The sequence below is a fragment of the Fistularia commersonii genome, chromosome 2 (genome assembly GCF_037954325.1).
Source record: "Fistularia commersonii isolate RoL2024-O1a breed Wild chromosome 2, RoL_Fcom_v1.0, whole genome shotgun sequence".
NCBI lineage: Eukaryota > Metazoa > Chordata > Actinopteri > Syngnathiformes > Fistulariidae > Fistularia > Fistularia commersonii.
This window is the reverse complement of record NC_141285.1, coordinates 15,069,562-15,082,418: the sequence shown is the minus strand read 5'-3', so window position 1 is coordinate 15,082,418 and position 12,857 is coordinate 15,069,562. Positions and strand designations below refer to the sequence as shown.

Sequence of the window (12,857 nt, the reverse complement as noted above, 5' to 3'; positions counted from 1 at the left end):
CTGGAAGAGCTACCAAAGGGCATCCCCCAGGAGCCCCTGAAGTCTTGAGGCATCACAGACCCCAAGCAGGTAAGGGCTTGAATAGATCAGATGTAGGAAGCGGAAAGAAGGAAGTTTTCAACTCCAGCTCCAGAGAGGAAAAAAAGTGTTAAGCAAACAGAGATCCCAGGGGCTGGCTGCAAGGGGGCACTATCAATCTGAAAAATTTCAGGTTAAAATGAATTAAATTGAAGCGAATGGTCGTTTTGGAAGAAGACCATGCTGCTAGTCCAACAACACCGTTGGTGTTGGCCCAGCAGGTGGACATACCTGTGGAAATATGAAGAATATGCAAGTTGAATGTGTTTTCATCAGTGACAAGTCCTTACAATGTTAGACAGTGAACACACTACACCTTAAACAGCAAATCAGTTATTTCAAAGGAAAGTGTTCACTGCACTTCCATTCACTTGAGGATTAGAAAGGTGACCAGATATTTGAATGCTACCTGCTCTAGGGGCGTAATGATACTCTACTGAGCCCAGACCCAACATCGCTACTGTCATAGCTGGTCAAACCTACAATCATCACAATCCCCAGAGAGAAGTTTGAGCTAACTGGATTTGGTCAGTTTACAAGAAAAGACGTGAGATTAGTTAGAAAATGAAATAAAATTAGTTTTCTTCCATTGTAATACTGAAATGCACAGAAACTTCACGGAGAGAACAATTATTGTGTATTATATTGTATTTCATGAGTTTTAATTGGTTTCATTGAACGACTAATGTCAGCATAAGTGTTAATGTGAAGGTTCTCAACCTGGTCTGAAAATCCACCGCCTCCCAATGCATGTGTTCATCTGTTCCCAGAAAAACAATATATTTAAGACAACATGACAACAGACAAATAAATCATCAAAACAATCTGCTCAGAGACCCCAGATTGACCTGAATATGAATTGTCATTCGTTGGGGGTAATTTATCATGGGTAAATCAAGCTTTCACATGACCAAAGGCGAGGTCTCAAAATTTGTTTTACAACATAAAACATTTGGAAAACAAAATCTGCTCTTTGGGAAAAGGCTACACAATGTATAAAGATCATCTTATACGTTTTCTCATCATGAATCAAGTCAATCTTACTACAGTTGCAATTCTTTCTTTCGAATGATTTATGCAATAAAGACATTGTAACAAAATCAAATCGAAGACACAAAACAAAATAAGATAAGCAAACACACTTTTTTTAAAAGCACACACATTTAATTAATGAAAAGAGTGGAGGTTTGGTAAACATTTTGTCGGTGGCACTACATACATTCAGCATTTTTGGGAGTTTTCAGTTCAATCCCACCATCAAACCTGTAACAAAAAAAAGCAAAAAGGAAACAGAAACCAACCAGTAATATTTTTTTAGTTTTGCACCGGTTCAATACAACAGAGACATTGTGCCGTTTACAATGACATATATCTATGTATATAGTTCATAGGATGGAAAATCTAGGTTTCTGGTCATTGGACCATATAACTGAATTACATCTCAATATAGCACAAGCACCACTAAGATGTCTACCAGGAAGTTGTATGCACTCCAGTACAGATGAGTGCAGAGAAAGGAAAGGAGACATGAAAGAAGCCACAGTTGACAAAATATGCACCTTTATGAGGCACACAGCCTAAGAATTACAGTGACTGTTCATCAGTATCCTCTATGAGATCTTTTCATGTTATTGTACACCACTGGGTTCACATGTAAATGAAAGTTAACATGAGTAGTGATATGAATTGTGATGTGGCATTGTATTGAGCAGAGATCTGCAGCCTTTTACACTATAAAGAGACTTTAACAGTTAGATCAGCAAAACTGATAAACACAATCTCAATTTTCAGGGAGAACAAGCCATCCTGATGGACTGTCACTTATAAAACAGTATGCCATTTCTATATTTTACACCGGAAACTAAACATCTAAAAGTTACCACTTCATGAATAAGCATAGGTCATATTTATCTATACACATTTATACATTCAGGTATGACTGTTGTTGTCACTGTAATTGGCACCTTTTCTTCTTTTTTTTACTTTTTTTATTTTATTTTTTGATGATAGCCAGCCAGGACTGACCTCTCTCATGTACTGTAATATCCGTCAGTAGTAGGCCTGTAATGTGTCACACAGTTGCCTATTCCAACAGATTTAGGATGATACACATTTACATGATAATTGTCCATAGAGGGAAGAGTCATCCTATTCTGGCTTGACAGCAGCTTATGATCAGTTGAGCTTGACTACTTTAACTCTGTTGAACTACAAACACCTCAGCATACTTCCTTCTGTGGCAAACATCTCTCAAATAAAAAAAAAAAACAGAAAAATAGCACTTCAACAAAACGAACATTATTAACAATCAGAAACCTTTAGGTATGAAATGGTAATTACATGGTAAATATGTGTTGGACATCCCAACTCTGACCCCCTTGGGTCCTGCAGCAAATGAGAAATGTCTGAGCCAGAGAGGAGAAAAACACAACTGTAAGTCACTGTTAAGTGATGTAACAAATACCTTACATAATTCGTATGCTTTTTTTTACTCATTTGACCTTTTTTCATCTTTTTGAACATTTTTAAAAATATCTGTAAGTCAGGAACATGTATGCCGTTCACTTTCTACAAGAAAATGCTTTGAGAGAAAATAAATAAAGTAACAAAAACGAGCACAGACTTTCATGAATTAGATGTAATATTCACATGGAAGACAACATATACAATATTAAACATATTTCTAAACCAATACTGCCTCCTATACAACAAGGCCAAACTGCTTCTGTCTTTTTGGCCAATTACTGTAATGACTTACCTTGGAACAATTGAGGTCAACAAATAAAAACACCTAGGGAACCAACTGAATGCCATTCCACCAGATCCAAAGCTTGCAGAAACAGACTTACTCTTTAACATAGAAAAATACTATACCAAAATGAAATACAAATATATATATTAGAATCTGTTAGGCATTTCTATAAAGGGTTGACGGGAGAGGGTTTTTCGGGGTAGGTAGGACTAGGAGTTAGGTTACATCATGGAACAAAATACAACAAAATAGTAACAAATCAATATGAGAAACTTGACATGACAAAACAAAAACGTGAAGATGATTCTGCGACCTTTTGTTTTATGATAACAATAGTAATTATATTAAGAAGCTCAACATAATTGTTGGAAAATGTTTCTCCACACATGCAACAGTTTGCACAAGTTAAATACTGCAGGCATCAAGAGGAACAAGGCTGAACGGCCTCCTGCTCCAGGGGGGTGGAATTATGCAAATCATCCTAACCCTGAGGCAATGCATGCTGGGGGACTAACCACTGGGCACTGTCAGCATCCGATTTGTTTGCTGCATTAACAGTATATGTAATTGCACTACAGGAGCCCTCTGAATTTGATTGGCTTAAGACTGTGTGAATACATGTGCTGAATGTACGGTATACCATGCACATGTGATCACATTCTCCAGATTTGTATGACTGTTGTTTTCAGTGCTGCTAGTCAGTGCAGTCTCTATTTTTATGGACGCAACAGTCCCTCAAGGCAAACAACTGTGACCACCAAGCCTTGAAGCCATGATATCCTCTTGGGATTATGTGCCACTCTATCCCTTGCTGTCTTTGTTCACTTCTTCATTTGCATGTGTGGATGGATGACAGTATCCTGGCGGAGAAGATGCTACACCTAACCACCAACAACTCTTAACTCAGACCAGTCCAGGTAACCCAGCCAAGCTCAACTCAAGATAGCTTTGCCAAGTCCTACAGTCCAGCTCTCTTCTTATCCGCTTTATTCTTTCTTTGCCTTTTCTCCTCTCCACTTGCACCATTATCAGCTAGGCTGGACAATTCGGTCCTCATCGCCTCCATGGCGTCATGATGGTTGACTGCACGTAGTCTTCAGAGGTCTCACAGATGGATGGGGATTTCACACTGGAAAATTTGAGTTGGAGGGATTCTTCACCCTTAATGCACCTTCAAAATCTCTGGACCCCTTGAAACAATGTTGGAGATACAATGGTTTTGATGTCACTTCCACATTGTTGCTGATGATATTGGTTTCATTGTGTTATTATGGGTCACACACCCTTAGTAGGCGAGGAAATGTCCTATTTTACAAGCATTGTTGTCCATAATATATAGATAGAGGTTTTATATATATTCTTTATAATCTCTCTTTCCCTCCCTAACTTGCTTTCCTCCAGTCCTCCCACTTCTCTCCTTTCTTTCTTTCTTTCTTTCTTTCTTTCTTTCTCTCTTTCTTTCTTTCTTTCTTTCTTTCTTTCTTTCTTTCTTTCTTTCTTTCTTTCTTTCTTTCTTTCTTTCTTTCTTTCTTTCTTTTCATCACCTGCCCACTGACAGTGGCATGAAACCTGAGTTAAAGGTGCTACATGCAACCAGTGCAGCCACACTTAATGGTCTTTTCCACTTCCTCACTGAAGGAGGTTCCATCACTGCATTCAAAGTTATATTTCCGGCGTTTCAGTTTCTGGCTGGCGCAGCAGGCCCCTTTGTCACAGACACCACTGCATTCCACCCAGGAGACCATGCGTGTTGTTTGACAGATGGCATAACCCCGCTGCACCTGGTAGAAGTCTCGCACAGGCTCCCCCCGGCACTCGGACTCTGGGAATTAGGAAAAAAATCCAGAGATATGAGTATATTTTTTCACATCATGAAAACCTATACTGCATCTTTAAACTCACCCCGATGTAGCACTAAAGCAAAACACTGTACCACTATGATAGCCTAATAGCTATAGAAATGTAGGTATTAAGGTAAACAAGCTAACCTGCGTCACACAGTTCCCCAGTATAGCCACTTTCACAGTGACAGTAGGCATCTCCTGTGTCTGAGATTTGACAGCGACCGTGTTTGCAGGCCAGTCGGCGGCAGGGGTTGAACAGCTCCCCTTGTTGGTTGCAGAGGGCGCCACGGTAACCTTCTGCACACTCGCAGCGGTACGACTGAGTGTCTAATGGAATGCATTTTCCATGGACACATCTGGAAAGGGACAACACGATTTTATTGTATGTCTGAGATAGGTAGAGGTATTGTTGATTAGTGGAGTTTTTCAGCAGTTAAAAGGCAAGTTGTTTATGTCTGTCATCGGACTGTGGGCATATAAAAAGACAATTCCGATAACCAAAAGGGAAAGGATCCTTTAGAGATTATTAGATTGATTGTAGTTTTGTTACGTACTTGCTGCCCTGGCAAGGGTTGGTAGCGGGCTGGTCGCAGTGCGGCCCAGCCCACCCCTGTTGACAGTGACACACCGGCCCCTGTATCCCATCGGGCTGGCAGATGCCATGTATGCAATATATCTTCTTGCAGGGCTCACAGCCCGGTACTACACCAGGCTTCATTTGGGTCTTGGTGAAGTCCTGGAGCTCATTGTTGATGTACAGGTTCTGGATGCACCCATGGAAACTGGAACCATTCTGGATTTGCCACAGTCGGAAGGAGCCAGAATGTACTCCTATTGGCATTCCTAGAGGGGCACAGGATATGGTGTTTATATATGTGAAGATTGGCAAGTGAGTCCACAGATAGACAGCTAACACAGGGCTGGTATGAGTGTAATGGAGGAAAGCACTTTCAAACATGTGTGTCTAAAGATTCTTAATATCTACTGGATTGAAATTTGATTTCTGAAGACTTGATTTTGCAGAAGACACAACATACTTGAAAAGGGGGAACAAATGGCAAGCAGATATGGAATGACTTTTTGAATGAAAAAAAGTAGTGCACAACACAGCACAGCACTGAAAAAAAAACTGCAACACATTCATTGTCAATGCCTGAATTGGGGTTAATAAATGACAAATATATTGCGATTTTTCACGGGAAAAAACTGAATAGAATTTAAAAAGTTTACACAAACTAAAACAGTTGCATTTGTTGTAAATGAAACAAGACTTGCTGGAAAGTCTGGTAGTTCTTGCATATATCACAAGAGGGCATCCTTTACACACTGAAAGCTTGTCAAATATAAATGTGCAGGATTATGAGATGGACAAAAGGTTCAGTGTGTCTCATGTTTAAATGAGGTCATTTTTGAGTTGAGAGTGTTTTTATCCATAGAGAATGGAGCTACTGGTTGGTTATAGGTTTATGCATATATATGTGTGCGTGTGTATGTGCGTGTGTTTGTGTAGTGTGAGTATGTCTGTGGGGGCAGAGGGGGGCGAATGCGCTCATAATTTGAGCAGATTTAGATTTTGGAGATTATTAAAAGACCCCAGCAAGCATAGCCATGACTGAAGGTGGGTATGGTGTGGGTGGCGGAGAAGGTTTGGGTTGCAGGATTGTATGGTTTAGGAGAAGGGTTGGTTGCGGTGGTGACAAAGCGAGGGGGAGGGGAGGTGATTGACAGTAGTGTAGTAGTTAAGAGTGCCTGCAGAGGAGGGAGGTGTGTTCTGGAGAGGGCCCCTACCCCCCACATATAGTGGAGCCTCCCCGTTGAGGGGCCGCACCGCCCCAAAGCTGTCCATTGTGGTAGGGAGACCCCCATCAATGGACAGGTTCACCATCTGGTCAAAGGTCACCAGCTCCACTGTGTGGAACTGGCCATCATTGATAGTTTCAGTACTGTGGGAAGGACACAAAAATACAGGACTTTACATACTATCCAAGAAATATGAATGCTGCCTTCATGTAAACAATAACCCTCAGTTTTCACTTTACCTGTAGATGGCATGTCCTGGCTGGCTGCCAGGGTCATAGCTGACTTTAACATGACCTTGGAAGAGCTCCACTGCAATATGATCATTGTCTCCATTGTATAGCAAAATGCCATTATCCTCAGCTGTCGATACCTACAAAGATACAGATTTAAATTACAATCAGTGGTGTGTCAAAAAACATGCATGTAGAAATAATTCAACAGGACTGTACCTGTAAGGTGATGTTAGCCTGTGGCCAGTTCTTGAGGTCGGAGAGCAGTAAGTAAGAGTCCCTGTCTATAAAGTTGACACTGACAAGTTTCTCACAGCGAGGCCCCCCAAACTCAGGAGGGCACTGACAGAGGGCATGACCGCCTCGTTCCACACAGGGGGCATTGTTCTGACAGTCTGCCAGCTCACACAGGGACAGTGGCGACGGGGGGACTTCACACAACTGACCACTTCAGAGTGAATGACCAGAAAGATATGGTCAGAAGACTGAAGGAGATCAATGGGAATGATGCATTCATGTGATTTCTCACCTGTACCCATCAGAACAGACACAGGAGTATCCATTCAGCTCATCGAGACACTGAGCTCCGTTCTGACAGCGGTGTTCCTCACAGTCGTTGTAGTCTACACTGCAGTCGTCGCCCACATAACCAGGAGAGCAAACGCACCTGCAAAACAAATCACAACTTCATGGCTATTGTAACAAAGAAGTCACTTTGTCTGTTTGAAAGCCTGTTTTTTTTATTATTGTAAATGAGACAGAAAGCACTGACTTGGGCCCAGCGGAAGTGATGAGGCAGGTAGACTGTTGTTGGCACGGGCTTCTTCCTGGGGCACAAACATCTTCCATTTCCTCACACATCTCCCCTATGAAGAAACAAAAGGGGTCAGTTATGGAAGAGTTCAATTGATGAGATTATTGAAGTGATTGGACCCCAAGATGATGTGCATGATTCTACCTGTGTAGTAGGGGGGGCAAAAGCATGTGTAGTTGTTCAGCCCGTCGATGCAGGTTGCCCCATTTTCACAGTCATTGTCTTCACAGTCGTCAATGTTTGTGAGGCAAGTTGGACCCTCAAATCCCAGAGGACATGTGCACCTGCAAAAACCAATGCACTCATAATGGTATCAAGTCCTTGCTCTGAGATTGTTGTGATGATCTGTGTGTGTGTGTGTGTGTGTTTCTTTGTTTCTTCCCTACTTGTAATCTGCTTCCTCCCCCTCAATCACTTGGCATGTTCCTCCATTGGCACAAGGGTTGCTCACACAGGCATTCAAAGCCGTCTCACAGTTTTTGCCCTGAGACATAAAGAAGCGTATCAGGAGGCTTGGAAGAGCATTGAGACTTCTCTAAACTGAATCTCTGCAGATACATGGAATCTTTACATATAGCTAACCTTGAATCCTGTAGGACAGCTACACCTATAGATCTCCACCAGGTCCCTCTGACATGTGCCCTGATTCAGGCAGGGGCTGGAGAGACAGGGGTTGCACTTGGCCAGCACCAGAGTATCCACCTCACCTAAGTGAATTATTAAAATGATAAAGATCAACCTTACATAGATAATAGTGCTTCTCAATTCTTTTACAGTAACCCTAGATACTAACCAGTGCATTCAAATTTTTTTGCAGGTGTGGTGAGCAACAGTTTGCCTTCCATGCCCCCAGGACCAGCACAGCGAGCAATACCAGGTTCCTTGTAACCAGTTTTCACCCAGTCCGATAGCCAGCGCAGGTGGCAGTCACAGTACAGTGGGTTTGCGCCAATTGCTCTGATGGAAAATGGAAAAAAAGCAATTTATGATAGGAAGGATAAGGGTAAAATAATCAAGGGGTGCAGCTGAGTTCAACTATCGATGCGTCAATTCAGCAAAACATAACTGATGAAAATTCAGTCTCCAACTTCTTATTCCTATTAAAAAGTTTATGTGTGGAATAAACAGGCCTGTTGGTTCCCAGGAAAACAGAATATGCCAAATAACTAAAATGAACTGTTGTCACTTTTCAAGAGAAAGAAGTAGCAGACAAAAAAAACAAACAAAAAAAAACCAGAAACATCTATGACCAGTTCATCTGTAATAATCACAAACTATAAAAGCTCAACAAATGAAGATTTAAAATATATCATATTTTTCTGGCAGAAATGTCCAATGTAGCCAATTAGGTTACGCCTCTTGTAAACTTTCATTAGCTTCAGAAACTACAAAAAAAGGAGTGAACGGAGCAAAGCAAAGGCTTCAAAGATAGACCAAGTTGACTGGATAAACAAGCATTTGTATAATTTGATAAGAAATGGATTTCGATTGGTGCTTCTAAAGTCAAACATATGGCAATATCTCTCTGAAAATGGAACTTTGAAATGACTGAGTTGAATTAGTATTCCTGTAATTTTAGGCCAAATTTAATATAAGAAAGGATACCCTTTGTATTTATGCCTGTCAATTATTGCTGAATGAAAGGACACAGATACCAAATCTGGGGGATGAATGCTCATCTAACTTCTACTCCTCACAGGCTATGCATGCGTAATACATAAAGTCTTTGGAATATTGGAATGGAATATTGCATATCCTGAGGCACTTTGTTATTTATTCTGGTTATGTTTTGAAAATAATCCTATATACAGCATATTTTTTCTCCATTGGCATCATTTCCAGTGCATTAAGGATAAATTATAGATACATAGTCATGTAGTATAGTGGCTCGCCAGAAGGTGTCTCTATTTCTTCATCCAAAACAGCGCAAACTTAATCAGCGGTCGCAAGAGTAATGGATCTCACGGAATATAATTTCAGCCAGTAATTCTCGATTCCACGTTCCACTGCACTTCACCGACAGGACAACCTCTAAATTTTAGGCAAATGTGCATGCACAAGGTACTCCTTAACCACTTGTGTCATGGTGGTCATGAATCAATGCTGGTCTGCCCTCCCGCTAGATGCACAAACATTCCTGAATCGATGCTGTTCCATTACACTGGAACACAGGCTCATCTTTCAGGCCAGACCAATAGCTGACACCTGACATCTGCAAACATGAAAGTCACTTGGCTTATCCATGAATCAATGAGCCCCCCGCCATTTCTCATTTTGTATTTTTCAGCAGCAGTGACCGTTCAACCCCCCCCCCCTCCCCGTAAAATCATCCGTCTAGCTCACTATTCTTGCCCTCTCTTCTTTCACCTTTGCTTTCACCTGACTAACACTGATATGTCAATTGATCACTGGTGGTTGAGAGATGATGTGACCATCTTGCCTGGATGCCAAAGGGCACGCTACCAACATGCTAGAGTGTAGTTTTGTGCACAGAACAACAGTAGCACAGCTACACGCCACACACCCTATGGACACACATAAATAAACAAACCAAAATCTGTAGACCATGGAGAATCCTGAATGTGTGTGTTTTGGAGATGTCACTGAAAGATCACACAGTAGAGGAGTCTGTGTGTAGCTTTAACCACTGGATGGCTAATTAAGGGAGGGCTTGGCTCAAGGAGAGCCCACCGAAGAGGACTACAGACCCACTGAAGAGGACTACAGACTAACCACTGTGAGCCGCACTGCAGGCGAAAAACGACTATGTGTGAACCTTTGTTTTTTTTAAAACAAACCATGTAGTAAAAGTGTCTGGAATCACATAAGCATACAATTGTATGTCTTAACTTACAAGTGGGAGAGTGATGCCACATCATTGAAGATACCATCAGGTAGCTCCGAGATTTCATTTCCATGGAGAGACCTTAAGAGGAAGGAGGAAATGAGAAAAAAATGAAATGACTACACACATACATTATTGTTTTGGATAACTAGACCAGAAAAAGAAAGAAGGTATTGGGGAACATTTTTACCCAGTGGTCTGAATTGGTGCTAGGTGGTTTGTATGTCTTCTTGAGGATTATACAGCTGTTGAATATTTACTGCACGCTAAGGCTGGACTAGGCAGGTATCAAGTTTCCATGTACATCTGGCTGGCAGGGCCAGCAAGCATTTGGAGAGCGAGGATAACAGGGTTGAAGCACATGCAGGACAGTCAAAAACATGAATTATGCGACGAGATGAAAAGATATATATATTTTTGGGGGGTGGGGTGGGGGTCCACATGTGCCTGGATCAATTCATGTGCATAATTGCTTGAGTTTGTATATGTGTTCTCTAAATAGAAAATAGGATGACAAGCCAACGTGGCTTAATGGCCATATGATGGATGGCTGTTGGAATCCTCCAGGTCATTACCACCTCTGCACCACAGCTGACTAGTTGGTAATGTTACAAGCCCCCACAGTACCAACACATGACGTATGTGCTTTTTGTGTCTAGGTGAGCAAAACTGAGGTTTTAAAACGAATTTGAAAATCGACTTCTTATCAGTGATGGTCTACGACCTACCGCTAAGTTTGGGGAGGGAAACATTAGTGAATCCGGTGAGTGTGAAGACACAGCCTTGCTCCAGAGCAAGAGGAAATATACAGTGTAACCATCTGAGACAAGTTAATTGGCCTGTGCACAAATGCTTATTAGTGTAGAGTGAGTAGTTGTGTTGGTGTAGTCAGGGGAACAGAGGGCATGAAGCCAGCAGCAGTATGCCAGCCAGCCAGCCAGGCAGGGCTCTCATGGGACAAGGGAGCCAGGGAGTCTCCAGGAAGAAACCTGATCCACCCTACTAATAGCATTCTCTCTGTCTCTTTTCTTTTCTTCTTTTTTCTACAGCTGTATATCATTACATCACTCATTCTAACCTATGTCAACTTATCTCTGGGGCTGGCATACATTTCTGAATACCAAAAAAGTTGATTTGATGTATGACAGGAAAAATTGTGGTTTACAACCGCAAAGAAAGTTCTGCATTGCACTTGAAAAGACATCTGCCCAGCTGAATTTCTCACATGGACTTGTTCACCTGCAACCACTTAATAATGTTTCATGATTTGTTGAGTCATCTGGGCTGCATGTTGTTGCCCTCGTTTTAAATCACTTGTTACGATGGAATCACTTAAAGTGGTGTCCAACAACAGTTTGGGGATACGTATGTTTGGATTTCATGTAATCCATCTTTACGTACTCAATCACGCTCGATCATATCAATTTCTTTTTGCACGGCTTCCCACCCAACCCTGGTGGGCCACACCCTGGCCCTGTCTCAGCTCTCTCACCTCACACCTAATTCCCAGCAGGCCAATTAGCAGCTTATTAATCCACAGCTCCAACCACAAACATCATACGCACACATGCACATATATGAACACGCTTTCACCAAACCACACCGTATACATGCAGGCTTAGACCCTCGGCCTGTTTGAAGCGGTGAGTGTTAATGATTCTTCTCCTCTTTACTGCACTGTAAACTAAAGGTGCGGCTTTGTAAAGACTTTGGCACCTTAGTGCGCACCAACATGCACAAGTGAATGCTGCTCTTTGAAGGCTTTGGCACCTCACTGCTGTTTCTATGAAGCTTCCAACCTTGAACTTTGAACCCTGCATGCAGTGTTAAATTTTAAGCTATTAGATAGAGCTCATTGTCGCTTTAGCTTTTTTTTTTTTTGCACCCCCACAGCCGTACCTGGTGAGATAAAAGACATTGCACCAACTGACATTTAATGGGAGTCTTTTGATTGATCCGTTAAGGAGCAAAGACATCAAAGTTTTCTGTTTCGTTTTGACTTGGACGGTAAGTTAGTCCAGACATTCTCTATGCATGTTAGTCTGAGTCTGTTTGCAGTTTTAAGCCTGTGTACTGTGTGTGGCTGGGAGGGGGGGGGGGGGGGGGGGGCATTCTTAGGTAGGGCCTCACATGGCATCTAACGTTAGAACAGCGGATATTTTGGACATGAAGGTGGCGTGAGTAAGAGCAGAAATAACGGATGCAGCTTCATTAGGGATCAAAGCAACATGCCCGGGCTGGCGTGGCGGCATCAGCTAATGACCGAGCGTCACTCATTCCACGCAAAAAGGGCTCTTACACTTTGTGTCTTCTAATGATGGTGGGGGCTTAGTTGAATCACCGTGTTAAAAGGGTCTTTGTTGTCAGTAGTAAAAAGTGTGCCTGCCATGAGCACACATGGGAGGCCGATAAGTCGACTCCCACACACATTGATGGGCAACAAGCCGGTAGATGACAAACATGTAAACTACGCATACAGGCACTGACGTACGCT

At 42.0% G+C, this 12,857-nt stretch overlaps 1 protein-coding gene across 4 annotated transcripts in view; it reads right to left on the bottom strand.

Moving 5' to 3' along the window:
* Window positions 1–2,043: 2,043 nt before the first annotated feature.
* Window positions 2,044–12,857, bottom strand: part of slit1a (slit homolog 1a (Drosophila)) — an 87,075-nt gene continuing 76,261 nt past the window's right edge. For 2 of the 4 annotated variants that reach the window (XM_086169706.1, XM_086169714.1), the window contains 13 exons: window positions 10,373–10,444; window positions 8,312–8,475; window positions 8,101–8,225; window positions 7,905–8,002; window positions 7,663–7,802; window positions 7,477–7,570; window positions 7,234–7,371; window positions 6,924–7,152; window positions 6,714–6,844; window positions 6,424–6,617; window positions 5,229–5,517; window positions 4,819–5,030; window positions 2,044–4,652 (listed from right to left, as the gene is read on the bottom strand). In XM_086169706.1, coding sequence (XP_086025832.1) covers window positions 4,414–4,652; window positions 4,819–5,030; window positions 5,229–5,517; window positions 6,424–6,617; window positions 6,714–6,844; window positions 6,924–7,152; window positions 7,234–7,371; window positions 7,477–7,570; window positions 7,663–7,802; window positions 7,905–8,002; window positions 8,101–8,225; window positions 8,312–8,475; window positions 10,373–10,444 — 2,125 coding nt within the window. In that variant the 3' untranslated portion in view covers window positions 2,044–4,413. The remainder of the gene's footprint in view (window positions 4,653–4,818; window positions 5,031–5,228; window positions 5,518–6,423; window positions 6,618–6,713; window positions 6,845–6,923; window positions 7,153–7,233; window positions 7,372–7,476; window positions 7,571–7,662; window positions 7,803–7,904; window positions 8,003–8,100; window positions 8,226–8,311; window positions 8,476–10,372; window positions 10,445–12,857) is intronic. The other 2 variants (XM_086169721.1, XM_086169730.1) reach the window with 1 other exon arrangement.